Source organism: Phyllobates terribilis, unplaced genomic scaffold (genome assembly GCF_046119375.1).
Source record: "Phyllobates terribilis strain yellow unplaced genomic scaffold, ASM4611937v1 Scaffold_1__5_contigs__length_1240528914, whole genome shotgun sequence".
In the NCBI taxonomy this organism is placed as follows: domain Eukaryota; kingdom Metazoa; phylum Chordata; class Amphibia; order Anura; family Dendrobatidae; genus Phyllobates; species Phyllobates terribilis.
This window is the reverse complement of record NW_027362761.1, coordinates 271,318,271-271,330,909: the sequence shown is the minus strand read 5'-3', so window position 1 is coordinate 271,330,909 and position 12,639 is coordinate 271,318,271. Positions and strand designations below refer to the sequence as shown.

At 41.9% G+C, this 12,639-nt stretch overlaps 1 protein-coding gene across 1 annotated transcript in view; it reads right to left on the bottom strand.

Annotated features, from left to right (window-relative positions):
* MYO1H (myosin IH) overlaps window positions 1–12,639 on the bottom strand; it is a 223,288-nt gene that overhangs the window by 129,297 nt on the left and 81,352 nt on the right. The window contains exons 9-13 of the mRNA XM_073672594.1: window positions 12,110–12,181; window positions 11,741–11,860; window positions 9,348–9,415; window positions 8,193–8,298; window positions 4,260–4,340 (exon numbers count right to left, since the gene is read on the bottom strand). Coding sequence (XP_073528695.1) covers window positions 4,260–4,340; window positions 8,193–8,298; window positions 9,348–9,415; window positions 11,741–11,860; window positions 12,110–12,181 — 447 coding nt within the window. The remainder of the gene's footprint in view (window positions 1–4,259; window positions 4,341–8,192; window positions 8,299–9,347; window positions 9,416–11,740; window positions 11,861–12,109; window positions 12,182–12,639) is intronic.

Here is a 12,639-nt window from a genome sequence, read left to right as displayed (position 1 = left end):
AATACTGATGACATGAGAGAAAAACTGTCCATTACACACGAGTGTAAAAGTATACAATGTGTGAATGTAACCTAACAAGAACCTCTGATTCCAGCTTCAGCATGAAAATCCTAATTACCATATTAGTGCTTTAATTATATACATTATATACAGTACAGACCAAAAGTTTGGACACACCTTCTCATTTAAAGATTTTTCTGTATTTTCATGACTATGAAAATTGTACATTCACACTGAAGGCATCAAAACTATGAATTAACACATGTGGAATGATATACTTAACAAAAAAGTGTAAAACAACAGAAAATATGTCTTATATTCTAGGTTCTTCAAAGTAGCCACCTTTTGCTTTGATGACTACTTTGCACACTCTTGGCATTCTCTTGATGAGCTTCAAGAGGTAGTCACCGGAAATGGTTTTCACATCACAGGTGTGCCCTGTCAGGTTTAATAAGTGGGATTTCTTGCCTTATAAATGGGGTTGGGACCATCAGTTGTGTTGTGCCGAAGTCTGGTGGATACACAGCTGATAGTCCTACTGAATAGACTGTTAGCAGCTAAGTAAAGAAAAACGAGTGGCCATCATTATAAGAAATGAAGGTCAGTCAGTCCGAAAAATTGGGAAAACTTTGAAAGTGTCCCCAAGTGCAGTTGCAAAAACCATCAAGCGCTACAAAGAAACTGGCTCACATGAGATCCGCCCCAGGAAAGGAAGACCAAGAGTCACCTCTGCTTCTGAGGATAAGTTTATCCGAGTCACCAGCCTCAGAAATCGCAGGTTAACAGCAGCTTAGATTAGAGACCAGGTCAATGCCACACAGAGTTCTAGCAACAGACACATCTCTACAACAACTGTTAAGAAGAGACTTTGTGTAGCAGGCCTTCATGGTAAAATAGCTGCTAGGAAACCACTGCTAAGGACAGGCAACAAGCAGAAGAGACTTGTTTGGGCTAAAGAACACAAGGAATGGACATTAGACCAATGGAAATCTGTGCTTTGGTCTGATGAGTCCAAATTTGAGATCTTTGGTTCCAACCACTGTGTCTTTGTGCGATGCAGAATAGGTGAACGGATGGACTCTACATGCCTGGTTCCCACCGTGAAGCATGGAGGAGGAGGTGTGATGGTGTGGGGGTGCTTTGCTGGAAACACTGTTGGGGATTTATTCAAAATTGAAGGCATACTGAACCAGCATGGCTACCACAGCATCTTGCAGCGGCATGCTATTCCATCCGGTTTGCGGTTAGTTGGACCATCATTTTTTTTTTTCAACAGGACAAAGGGCTATTTGACCAAGAAGGAGAGTGATGGGGTGCTACGCCAGATGACCTGGCCTCCACAGTCACCAGACCTGAACCCAATCGAGATGGTTTGGGGTGAGCTGGACCGCAGAGTGAAGGCAAAAGGGCCAGCAAGTGCTAAGCATCTCTGGGAACTCCTTCAAAATTGTTGGAAGATCATTTCCGGTGACTACCTCTTGAAGCTCATCAAGAGAATGCCAAGAGTGTGCAAAGCAGTCATCAAAGCAAAAGGTGGCTACTTTGAAGAACCTAGAATATAAGACATATTTTCAGTTGTTTCACAGTTTTTTGTTAAGTATATAATTCCACATGTGTTAATTCATAGTTTTGATACCTTCAGTGTGAATGTACAATTTTCATAGTCATGAAAATACAGAAAAATCTTTAAATGAGAAGGTGTGTCCAAACTTTTGGTCTGTACTGTATATATACACAATATACAGTGGGCAAAAAAAGTATTTAGTCAGTATTTGGTCAATTACAAAAGTTCATCACAATACTTTGTTATATATCCTTTGTTGGCAATGACAGAGGTCAAACGTTTTCTGTAAGTCTTCACAAGGTTGGCACACACTGTTGCTGGTATGTTGGCCCATTCCTCCATGCAGATCTCCTCTAGAGCAGTGATGTTTTGGGGCTGTCACTGGGCAACACAGACTTTCAACTCCCTCCAAAGGTTTTCTATAGGGTTTAGATCTGGAGACTGGCTAGGCCACTCCAGGACCTTGAAATGCTTCTTACAAAGCCATTCCTTCGTTGCCCTGGCGGTGTGCTTGGGATTATTGTCATGCTGAAAGACCCAGCCACGTTTCATCTTCAATGCCCTTGCTGATGGAAGGAGGTTTGCACTCAAAATCTCACTATACATGGCCCCATTCATTATTTCATATACACGGATCAGTCGTCCTGGTCCCTTGGCAAAGAAACAGCCCCAAAGCATGATGTTCCCCCCCCATGCTTCACATTAGGTATGGTGTTCTTTGGATGCAACTCAGCATTCTTTCTCCTCCAAACACGACGAGTTGTGTTTCTACCAAACAGTTCTACTTTGGTTTCATCTGACCATATGACATTCTGCCAATACTCTTCTGGATCATCCAAATGCTCTCTAGCAAACTTCAGACGGGCCCGGACATGTAATGGCTTAAGCAGGGGGACACTTATGGCACTGCAGGATCTGAGTCCCTGGCGATGTAGTGTGTTACTGATGGTAGCCTGTGTAACGTTGGTCCCAGCTCTCTGCAGGTCATTCACTAGGTCCCCCCGTGTGGTCCTGGGATTTTTGCTCACCGTTCTTGAGATCATTTTGACCCGACGGGGTGAGATATTTTGTATGGAGCCCCAGATCGAGGGAGATTACCAGTGGTCTTGTATGTCTTCCATTTTCTAATTATTGCTCCCACAGTTCATTTCTTCACACCAAGCTGCTTGCCTATTGCAGATTCAGTCTTCCCAGCCTCGTGCAAGGCTACAATTTTGTTTCTGGTGTCCTTCGACAGCTCTTTGGTCTTCAACATAGTGGAGTTTGGAGTGTGACTGTTTGAGGTTGCAGACAGGTGTCTTTTATACTGATAACAAGTTTAAACAGGTGCCAGTGTGGCACCCCAGGAGTCCGTTTGCCACAGTGGCATTGCTTCCCTCACAAGAGGTGATGCCATGCCTGGAAGCAAGCAGGGGTCCCCTAGTCAGGTATACTAGCATGCAACACTTTCCTGGCTCCAGACCAGAGAGGGCAGCTTCTCCCCTTAGCAACTGGAATCTGGAGGCGGGGTTAGTTAGAGTTAGTGAGGGGAGTTGAAGTCAGGACAGCGAAGAGGAAAGACCTGGGGAGTGGATCTGCACGGCAGCTCACCCCAGAGAGGAGCGTAGAAGAACCGGACACCGGAGTCCGGGGTTGTGGGGCACTGAAGGCCCAGCAGCAGAAACCGGAGGGCAGAAGACTGCAGGTCTCCTGGCCCCATCAGACGCCCGGAGGCTCAGCAGCACATAGGGCCCAGCACCGCCACATGGGAGCGACACTCCAGGAAGGCCCGAGCTGCCTGCCATACGGGTGAGCACAAAGACGTTTTACTCAGGGATGAGGGCCACAGAATAGATATAAGCAGCAGGGCCAAAGAGATTAGCGCAAAGGGAAGGCCTCCAACTTCACCTGGCGAGATGGATTCCCAACTTGCTTCCAGGCCGCCCGGACCTCTACTACAAGCTAGTACCCGTACCCCGGTCTGCCTAACCACCGCAAGTAAAGATAAGAGGAAACCACCATTAAGTTGTGGACTGGTTATTGTCTGTGCCATCCCCTGCACTACACTGCACAGCAACATCTATAACATCACCATTTCCTGCCCTGGAGCTAAGCTCTGCCTGTGGAGAGCTGAACCAACTCTGCTGCATCACCATCAGCTCCAGAGGATCTGCACCGCAGCGGCGGCTCCATATAGCCGCATACCACAGGTGGCGTCACGAACATTAAACTATAAAAACTATAATCCCCTTTTATTAACCGCCCTGGGTCACGGACCGGGTCACTGCCACTGTGACATCCCCTGCACCGACTGGCCCGGCACCGAGTACCCCACGGCCCAAGGGGCGCATCACCAGTACTACAGGTAAAGAGTGGAGGACAGAGGAACCTCTTAAAGAAGAAGTTACATGTCTGTGAGAGCCAGAAATCTTGCTTGTTTGTAATTAACCAAATACTTATTTTCCACCAAAATGTAAAAAAAAATTCTTTCCAAATCAGACAATGTGATTTTCATGATTTGGTTTTCTCATTTTGTCTCTCATAGTTGAGGTCTACCTATGATGTCGATTACAGGCCTCTCTCATCTTTTTAAGTGGGAGAACTTGCACAATTGGTGGCTGACTAAATACTTTTTTTCCCCACAGTATATATAATGTAATATTGGAGGGGCTGGAGGAAGAGTGGCAAGATAGGAGATAACAATTTTATACATTACCATGATAGCAATAATCCCTTTGTGCTTCTCTTCAATTAGGTCACAAATAATTTTGTTGTCGAAATACTGGACAGGTTCCCACTATTAAGAATAAACAGAATTATTAATTTTTGTTCACTTCAATTAAAACATACTGTATACTTTCTTGAGTCCTTTCTATTAAGATACCAAATAAAAAAAAAGATGACCTCTGGTGCTGGACACCACAAACCTAAAGATGGCCATAATTTAGGATTTTTTATTTCTTTTATTTCACACTTTCAATAATTTTATTTTTTAAAGAAATGTGAGACATCTCTAATGTGTCTAGATCAGCTATTTCTCCCCTCCTCATTTTTATGTGTGGCAGTCATGTGAATAATGGATGTGATGTCATCACTACCTGGTCAGCATGGTTCACGAGATCAGAAGCGCAAGTGCAACAGAGGGGTGAATAGGCAAGTAATTGGTTATTTTAGTATTTTTAACTCATCTCCTGAACTTAGGCAGTTGTTATAAACAACCTGCAAACTCCTTCAAATGGAAAAGTAGTTAAAGCTCCAAACTTGAGCAAAAGACAACTTAAGGAAGACCTTTCACCAAATTTTCCATGTTAAACTGGACACACAGTGTAATAGTGGTTGCAGAGTGTAATAAAATGTTTTTTTTTTATTCTACCTCTCTATTGCGAAGATATTAGCAAACAAAGTATTTGATACCTAATGAGTTACCCACTTGGACTTAACAAAAGTTATTTTTCAAATAGTTTTCATTGGGAGAGTGACCAATCATATACAGACAGCAATGCACTGGAAAAAGAAAAAACACGCCCTCAACATAGCTTAGAGAAGATTTCTCAATGTGTGAGATGTAAGGATACAGCCCTGATCTCCTAGTCTAATCTCCTGCATGCTTAGCAAATGCTAGAAGTACAGCATGGATGACTAACACCCTTCAGATTAGGTCCCTGTAGGATGAGGGGCAGCAAAGCTGAGTTTTGCTGTGTCACATTACAAACACTTCTATCAGCTCATCTCCTTTCATAGCATGGTCACCTCTGCTGTACTGCCAGTACGGAGATGCCATTAATCGCACTAATACTTCTTGTACTTACAGCAACTTGTAATGGCTCTGCAGTGCGATCAGAGCAGGGTGTCATTACATCTCACTCTGCGTGTTTTGGACTGTTACTCTCTGGTGGTCAGATGCCAGTTGATGTGGGATGTAGGACCCCTGTTCTGAAGATAGGTGCGGGTCCCTGAGGTGAGCCATAAATGTCTTTTGTGAGACAACCCCTTTAGAGGGGTATTACTGTCTGGAGCGTTTGTAGCAACTATATTTACAGTGCCTACAAGTAGTATTCAACCCCCTGCAGATTTAGCTGGTTGACACATGCGGAATTAACTTGGCATTGTGACATTTGTACTGTAGATCAGCCTGGAAGTGGGAAATGCACTGCAGCAAATTTTTTTTTTTTTTTTAAACGTTAAAAGTTAATTCAGCGTGTCATTTATTATTCAACCCCTCAAACCACAAGAATTCTGTTTGGTCCCCCAAAAGTATTAAGAAGTAGTTTAGGCACCAAGAATAATGAGCTTCACATGTGTGGATTAAAGATCTCTTTTGCCAGCCTTTTCTGACTATTTAAGACCCTCCCCAAACTTGTGAACAGCACTCAGACATGGTCAACATGGGAAAGACAAAGGAGCATTCCAAGGCCATCAGAGACAAGATCGTGGAGGGTCACAAGGCTGGCAAGGGGTACAAAACCCTTTCCAAGGAGTTGGGCCTACCTGTCTCCACTGTTGGGAGCATCATCCGTAAGTGGAAGGCTTATGGAACTACTGTTAGCCTTCCACGGCCAGGACAGCCTTTGAAAGTGTCCTCCCGTGCCGAGGCCAGGCTTGTCCGAAGAGTCAAGGCTAACCCAAGGACAACAAGGAAGGAGCTCCGGGAAGATCTCATGGCAGTGGGGACATTGGTTTCAGTCAATACCATAAGTAACGTACTCCACTGCAATGGTCTCCGTTCCAGACGAGCCCGTAAGGTACCTTTACTTTCAAAGCGTCATGTCAAGGCTCGTCTACAGTTTGCTCATGATCACTTGGAGGACTCTGAGACAGACTGGTTCAAGGTTCTATGGTCTGATGAGACCAAGATCGAGATCTTTGGTGCCAACCACACACGTGACGTTTGGAGACTGGATGGCACTGCATACGACCCCAAGAATACCATCCCTACAGTCAAGCATGGTGGTGGCAGCATCATGCTGTGGGGCTGTTTCTCTGCCAAGGGGCCTGGCCATCTGGTCCGCATCCATGGGAAGATGGATAGCACGGCCTACCTGGAGATTTTGGCCAAGAACCTCCGCTCCTCCATCAAGGATCTTAAGATGGGTCGTAATTTCATCTTCCAACAAGACAACGACCCAAAGCACACAGCCAAGAAAACCAAGGCCTGGTTCAAGAGGGAAAAAGTCAAGGTGCTGGAGTGGCCTAGTCAGTCTCCTGACCTTAACCCAATTGAAAACTTGTGGAAGGAGCTCAAGAATAAAGTCCACATGAGACACCCAAAGAACCTAGATAACTTGGAGAAGATCTGCATGGAGGAGTGGGCCAAGATAACTCCACAGACCTGTGCCGGCCTGATCAGGTCTTATAAAAGACGATTATTAGCTGTAATTGCAAACAAGGGTTATTCCACAAAATATTAAACATAGGGGTTGAATAATAATTGACCCACACTTTTATGTTTAAAATTTAATAAAATTCAACTGAGCAACATAACTTTTTGGTTTGTAAGATTTATGCTTCTGTTCATAAAACCTACTCTTGTTTGCAGTTTGAAGGCTCTAACTTATTTGCATCTTATCAAACCAGCTAAATCTGCAGGGGGTTGAATACTACTTGTAGGCACTGTATATACACTGATATCATAGCAACATGTAAATAATCTGCACAATTTACAGAGGAGATTTATTATCAAACAGAGATAGTTTGATGGAAAAGAGGTATTTGCTGTGGAAACCTAATTTTATTAAGAAAAAATATAATGAGAAAAATGACTGTTGACGCCTTTTGCTGTAGGATTTCACTATAAATTTTAAATTGAGAAAGATGATCTTTTTATTTGGTTGCAAATTATTTCAAGAGAGGAGACAAAGATTACAGACTCTGATGTCAGGAAACTCAATGGCAGATTTGACTTTGACTGATTATACAGTGTAATCTTCGGAGGCAGTGGTCGCCAAACAGTTTAAAATGATTAAAGGGAACCCTGTAATTTTGAAAATGATAATGCTGATCTGCAAGCAGGATGATGTAAAGCAGGAGGAGCTGATCCGATTGTTATACATTTTTGTCGAAAAAGTTTCAATAAAACATTTTATTAATTAAAATTTCTGTATGCATAAGAGTCCAGTGGGCGGTCCTATTCATTAATTGACTGTCTCCCATATATGACTGTGTATGCAGAGATAGCTGTCAATCACTAGTAGAACCGCCCGCTGGACTCCTATATTTGTACAAACACCAGGGATTTCAATTAATAAAATTCTCGTTTTACAGAATCTTTTCCAATAAACCTATACATCAGTCTGCTCAGCTTCTCCTTCTCTATAACATGCTGTCCATAGAAAAGGCTGCAAGCACAATATGACAGGTTCCCTTTAAGGAAACCATATAGCAAAACTTAACTTTAACAAAAAATACACGTATTCAGGTATGCATAACCTACATGTATTTAAGATGCAGTCTAAATATTACGTAAATGTGAGCTGCAGTTGTGGATTACGTGCTTGAACACCAATGAGGTGTAAATCAACTGAAAATATACTAAATGAAATCATGTACATTATTTCAGAAGGACAATTTAGTAAAATTATTTAGCAAATAATAATTTCTTTTGCTATACGAATATTCCAAACATGTAAATTATACAAATATTGTAGATTACCTCAATTCCTTCTGTTTCATATTCTTCTTGCTCCGCTTTTAGTGTCATATCAATAAAGAGCAGCTGCAGTTTCTCATTACAGTAATTAATGCAAAACTGCTCAAAGCTGGGGAAATTAATAGAGTACTACAATGTAATAAACCAATTAATACAATCAACAGATTTATTTGTTTAACATATACACTTAACAAGATAATAGGGCCACGTTCCCACATGAGGAAACGCTGCAGGATTTTATGTATGTTTTCCACAGATATCCACACCAAGGTATGCAACAGTAATCTTCCCTCATTTAATGTATTTTTCCCTCTTCAGATTTGATGATGTAGCATTTTTTAAATGTCAGCCTCTTTATGACACTCTTAAGGACAATTTTGTTATCTTTACTGGATAATTCTTAAAAATCTGATATAAAGTCAGGATTACTTTCTACTTGGTTTCAATTATTGAGCCATGTACATTTATGCTAAATGGTTGTATGCATTGGTTTAGTACCTTGTGTGGTTATACGCCTATGTTTGATATTCTCCTTTTTAATTGTCATTTTTATTGTTTAATAAAATATATTAAGTGTATGCCTTTGTTTGGCTGTTACTCCCATACTATTGTAGGTTTTTTTTAATTACTAGGGGAGAGCCCTTTATTTTGGTCTATTAGAATCTCACTACACAGTGAGTACACTGTTATCACGGCCCTGCACATTCACTGACAACTTGTTCTGGGAGAATATATCTTCATTTTCTCCCTGCAGCCACTGCTCCAGTGAGGCAGCCAGGCATGGTTGAAACACTATTTCATTTGTGGAGGTGACAGGTTTAGTTTAAGCACTAGGGCTCGTCTGCATTATGACATCGCAGCGAACATGACAAGCACTCTAACATTCTGAGTCTACGAAAATATTAGCATCGTTGCAATTTCAATGATTCTGTATGAGAAAAAAATTGGACTGTTGCAAGGTTGCCTATTACATTTTCTCCCACAAGGAGCCATTAATAGTGCAGTTCAACCAAGATAAGAAAAAAGAGTTACATAACATTATGAAAGCACCAATGATTTCTTAGACATTGAACAAAACTACCAATTTTAGGATACAAATTATACATGAAGGGCAAATAAAAATTATATCATATTAGATCAGAGAAGTGAGCAATTTACCTGTTTGTTTCAAACACTTCAAAGCCATAAATGTCCAAAAGTCCTATTACTGTTTTCTTGGGTGGCTCCTATTAATTTCAATTACATGGTAAAATGAATTAATCAAGTCTCATCACAATCTGATAGAACATGTTCATCTTAAACATTTCTATTGTATAACCGTGATAAATAACACATTTATATTAAATATACCACCAAATTCAAACTATATATATATAAAAAAGTAAAATCTTCAAAATTGTCTTCTTCGCCATTTCTAATCTACTTATAACCAATTTCTAAATTCATCACATCACGTTCATCATCTGTTTAGAAGAATGTAGTGTAAATGTAAGCCATAATGATATGAATATTTTATTGCATTTCATGGCTCCAGAAGGTCACACCAGCATCCTCAGCGTTTAGGAGCTAAATATTTTATGACAAAGGACAGAGCTGTTGATATGTACAAGAACATAACAGGATGTTTGGCAAGATCACTCGAGTTACAGCTACTCTATTTCTCCCTTTGCCGCACTGAAGGGAAGGCTGCGGAGATCAGTTATAGAGAAGAATGAAAATGTGATTGATTAATTGTTACTGTATATTTAGAAGAGGAAACAGAGAGGAATGCAAAAACGAACAAGCAAACCCTATAGCAAAACATGGAAAAGTGCACCCACTTCCCCAAGACCACCTCCAGCAACCATTTACCGCAGGACATACTGTAAGTTGCCTCTGTTCATTCCCTTCTACTGCCCTCTTAACTTTTTCTTTCTATTAACTTCAACCAGGACAGCCATTAGAAAATTTTGATCCCTGTACAGTTCAATGGCCCCTGTTCAACCATTCCAACACCTTTTCCATTTGGATCCATAAATATACAAATTTGATGTTACACTAAATATCTAAAACCACACAATTTTATTCTGACATAAAACATTTAGACTAGGACTCGTCAATGACACTGCGATACCCGTGAGTTGCCGTAAAATCACAGTAATGTTCACAATATACGTAGCCTTTTCTCCATTATAAAAAAATTGGGGAACTTCGAAATTGCTGCTCAGTTCAGTGTAATGCCAACATACTCGTCTAATCGCCTCTCTCTATTGCTTGAACAAGTAAACTATAAGTCAGCACTCTTCTCTGCACATTAAATCTAGTTTGAGATAATCTCCATTTTTTGCTGTGATTGTCACAAATTCCAGAAATGCTGCAGAGCAGGAGCTGCACGGGTGCGGGAGTACCGCCTCTGACGTTCCAGCATCTGCAGCTCTTCTTTTGATATGCAAGCCTGGCCTAACATCATCATTGTAGTATGGCACACATGTGACATTGCTTCAGGCCAGCTAATCAAAATAAGAGATGCGAATGCCGTCAGGTAAGAGGCAGAACCCCCACTTTCATGCATCAGTCATAGACCACTGTCATGGCCAATGGAATTGGATTTGCAAATTGATTTGCACAAAATCTAATAAGTAGACTGTGGGGAAAATAAGTATTTGATATACTGCTGATTTTGCAAGTTTTCCCATCTACAAAGAATGGAGAGGTCTGTAATTTTTATCATAGGTTCACTTCAACTGTGAGAGACAGAATCTAAAAATAAAAACAAGAAAATCCTGCCCTGCCTTGCTCACCGCTCCTGCGGTTTCCGCTCTGCTCTGACCCTTTGCTCGCTGCTCCGGCAGTCTCGCTCTGCTCTGACCCTTTGCTCGCTGCTCCGGCAGTCTCGCTCTGCTCTGACCCTTTGCTCGCTGTTCTGGCAGTCTCTCTCTGCTCTGACCCTTTGCTCGCTGCTCCAGGCGGCCTTGTCCTGCTCTTCTCTCGCTCACCGCTGCAGGCGGTCTCGTCTTGTTCTGCTCTTGCTCGCCGCTCTGGGCGGCCTCACTCTGCTGTGTTTGTCCACCGCATCTGCGGTTCTGTTCCTGGGTCCTATCCACTCGGTGCTCCAACCTGTCGTACCTGCCAGTACCTCCCTGCCTGCATACCAGTCGTGCTTACCAGCATCCGCCAGTCTGCATACCAGCCGTGTCTGCCTATAGCCAGCAGTCTGTGTGCCAGCCTAACCTGCCTGTTCCTGTATTCCCCTGTGTGGGTCAACAGCTGTGTCCGGGGTCTGTCCTGGAGTAGCACCTGGTCCCTCTGCTCGGTTCCTCCTTGGTGCACTGGGGTCGTATGCCGTCGTGCGACCCTGGTTGGATCGGGTGGATACTTAGTTACGCCCCTCCAGGCATTCACTCTCCGGCACGGTCCAGTGGAATCACTACATATACACACACACGCCACTCAGCCCGGGCGTGTGCATTACACTTTTCATCACAGAATACAGGAAGGTAATATAAGAAAGAAAAAAGATAATTTATGTAACATGAAAATCATAAACATTTCATTAATGCTACGACAGTTACCTTATTTGCTAGCGACCTATTAATTTTGTTAACAAGCCAGCTGAAGGATCTCCCATACATTGCTTTGGCAAGGGCATCACGGGCATAGTATGCCAATTCTAAATTCAATGGGCTGAGAACCTGGAGGTGACAATAAATACCTGAGATCATTAAAGTGAATATGTCAGCAGGTGTTTGCTACGTAATCTGAGAGCAGCATAACATAGAGACAGAGACCCCTGATTCTATCAATGCGTTAGTTACTGGGCTGCTTGTCAATAAAATCAGTGTTTTATCAGCAAGTTAAAGAGGTTAGTCCCAGATAACCCCTTTAATAGAAAGAACTATAGAATGATAATCCAACACATATGGTAACTTTAGAAAACAAACCTGCTCAGATCTAGCTTCAATCTTCTTGTGTGTTAGAGCTTCTTGTAAAATGGACACAGGAACACCAAGAAGCTGCAATAAGAAAAAAGAAAGCAAACCTTATTATTTACTTAATCTTTATATATATACAGTGGGGGCCAAAAGTATTGGCACTCCTGCAATTCTGTCAGATAATGCTCAGTTTCTTCCTTAAAATGATTGCAATCACAAATTCTTTGGTATTATTATCTTCACTTAATTTGCTTGCGAGGAAAAAACACAAAAGAGAATGAAGCAAAAATCAAATCATTGATCATTTCACACAAAATTCCAAAAATGGGCCAGACAAAAGTATTGGCACCCTCAGTCTAATACTTGGTTGCACAACCTTTAGCCAAAATAACTGCAAACAACTGCTTCCGGTAACCATCAATGAGTTTCTTACAATGCTCTGCTGGAATTGTAGACCATTCTTCTTTGGCAAACTGCTCCAGGTCCCTGATATTTGAAGGGTGCCTTCTCCAAACTGCCATTTTGAGATCTCTCCACAG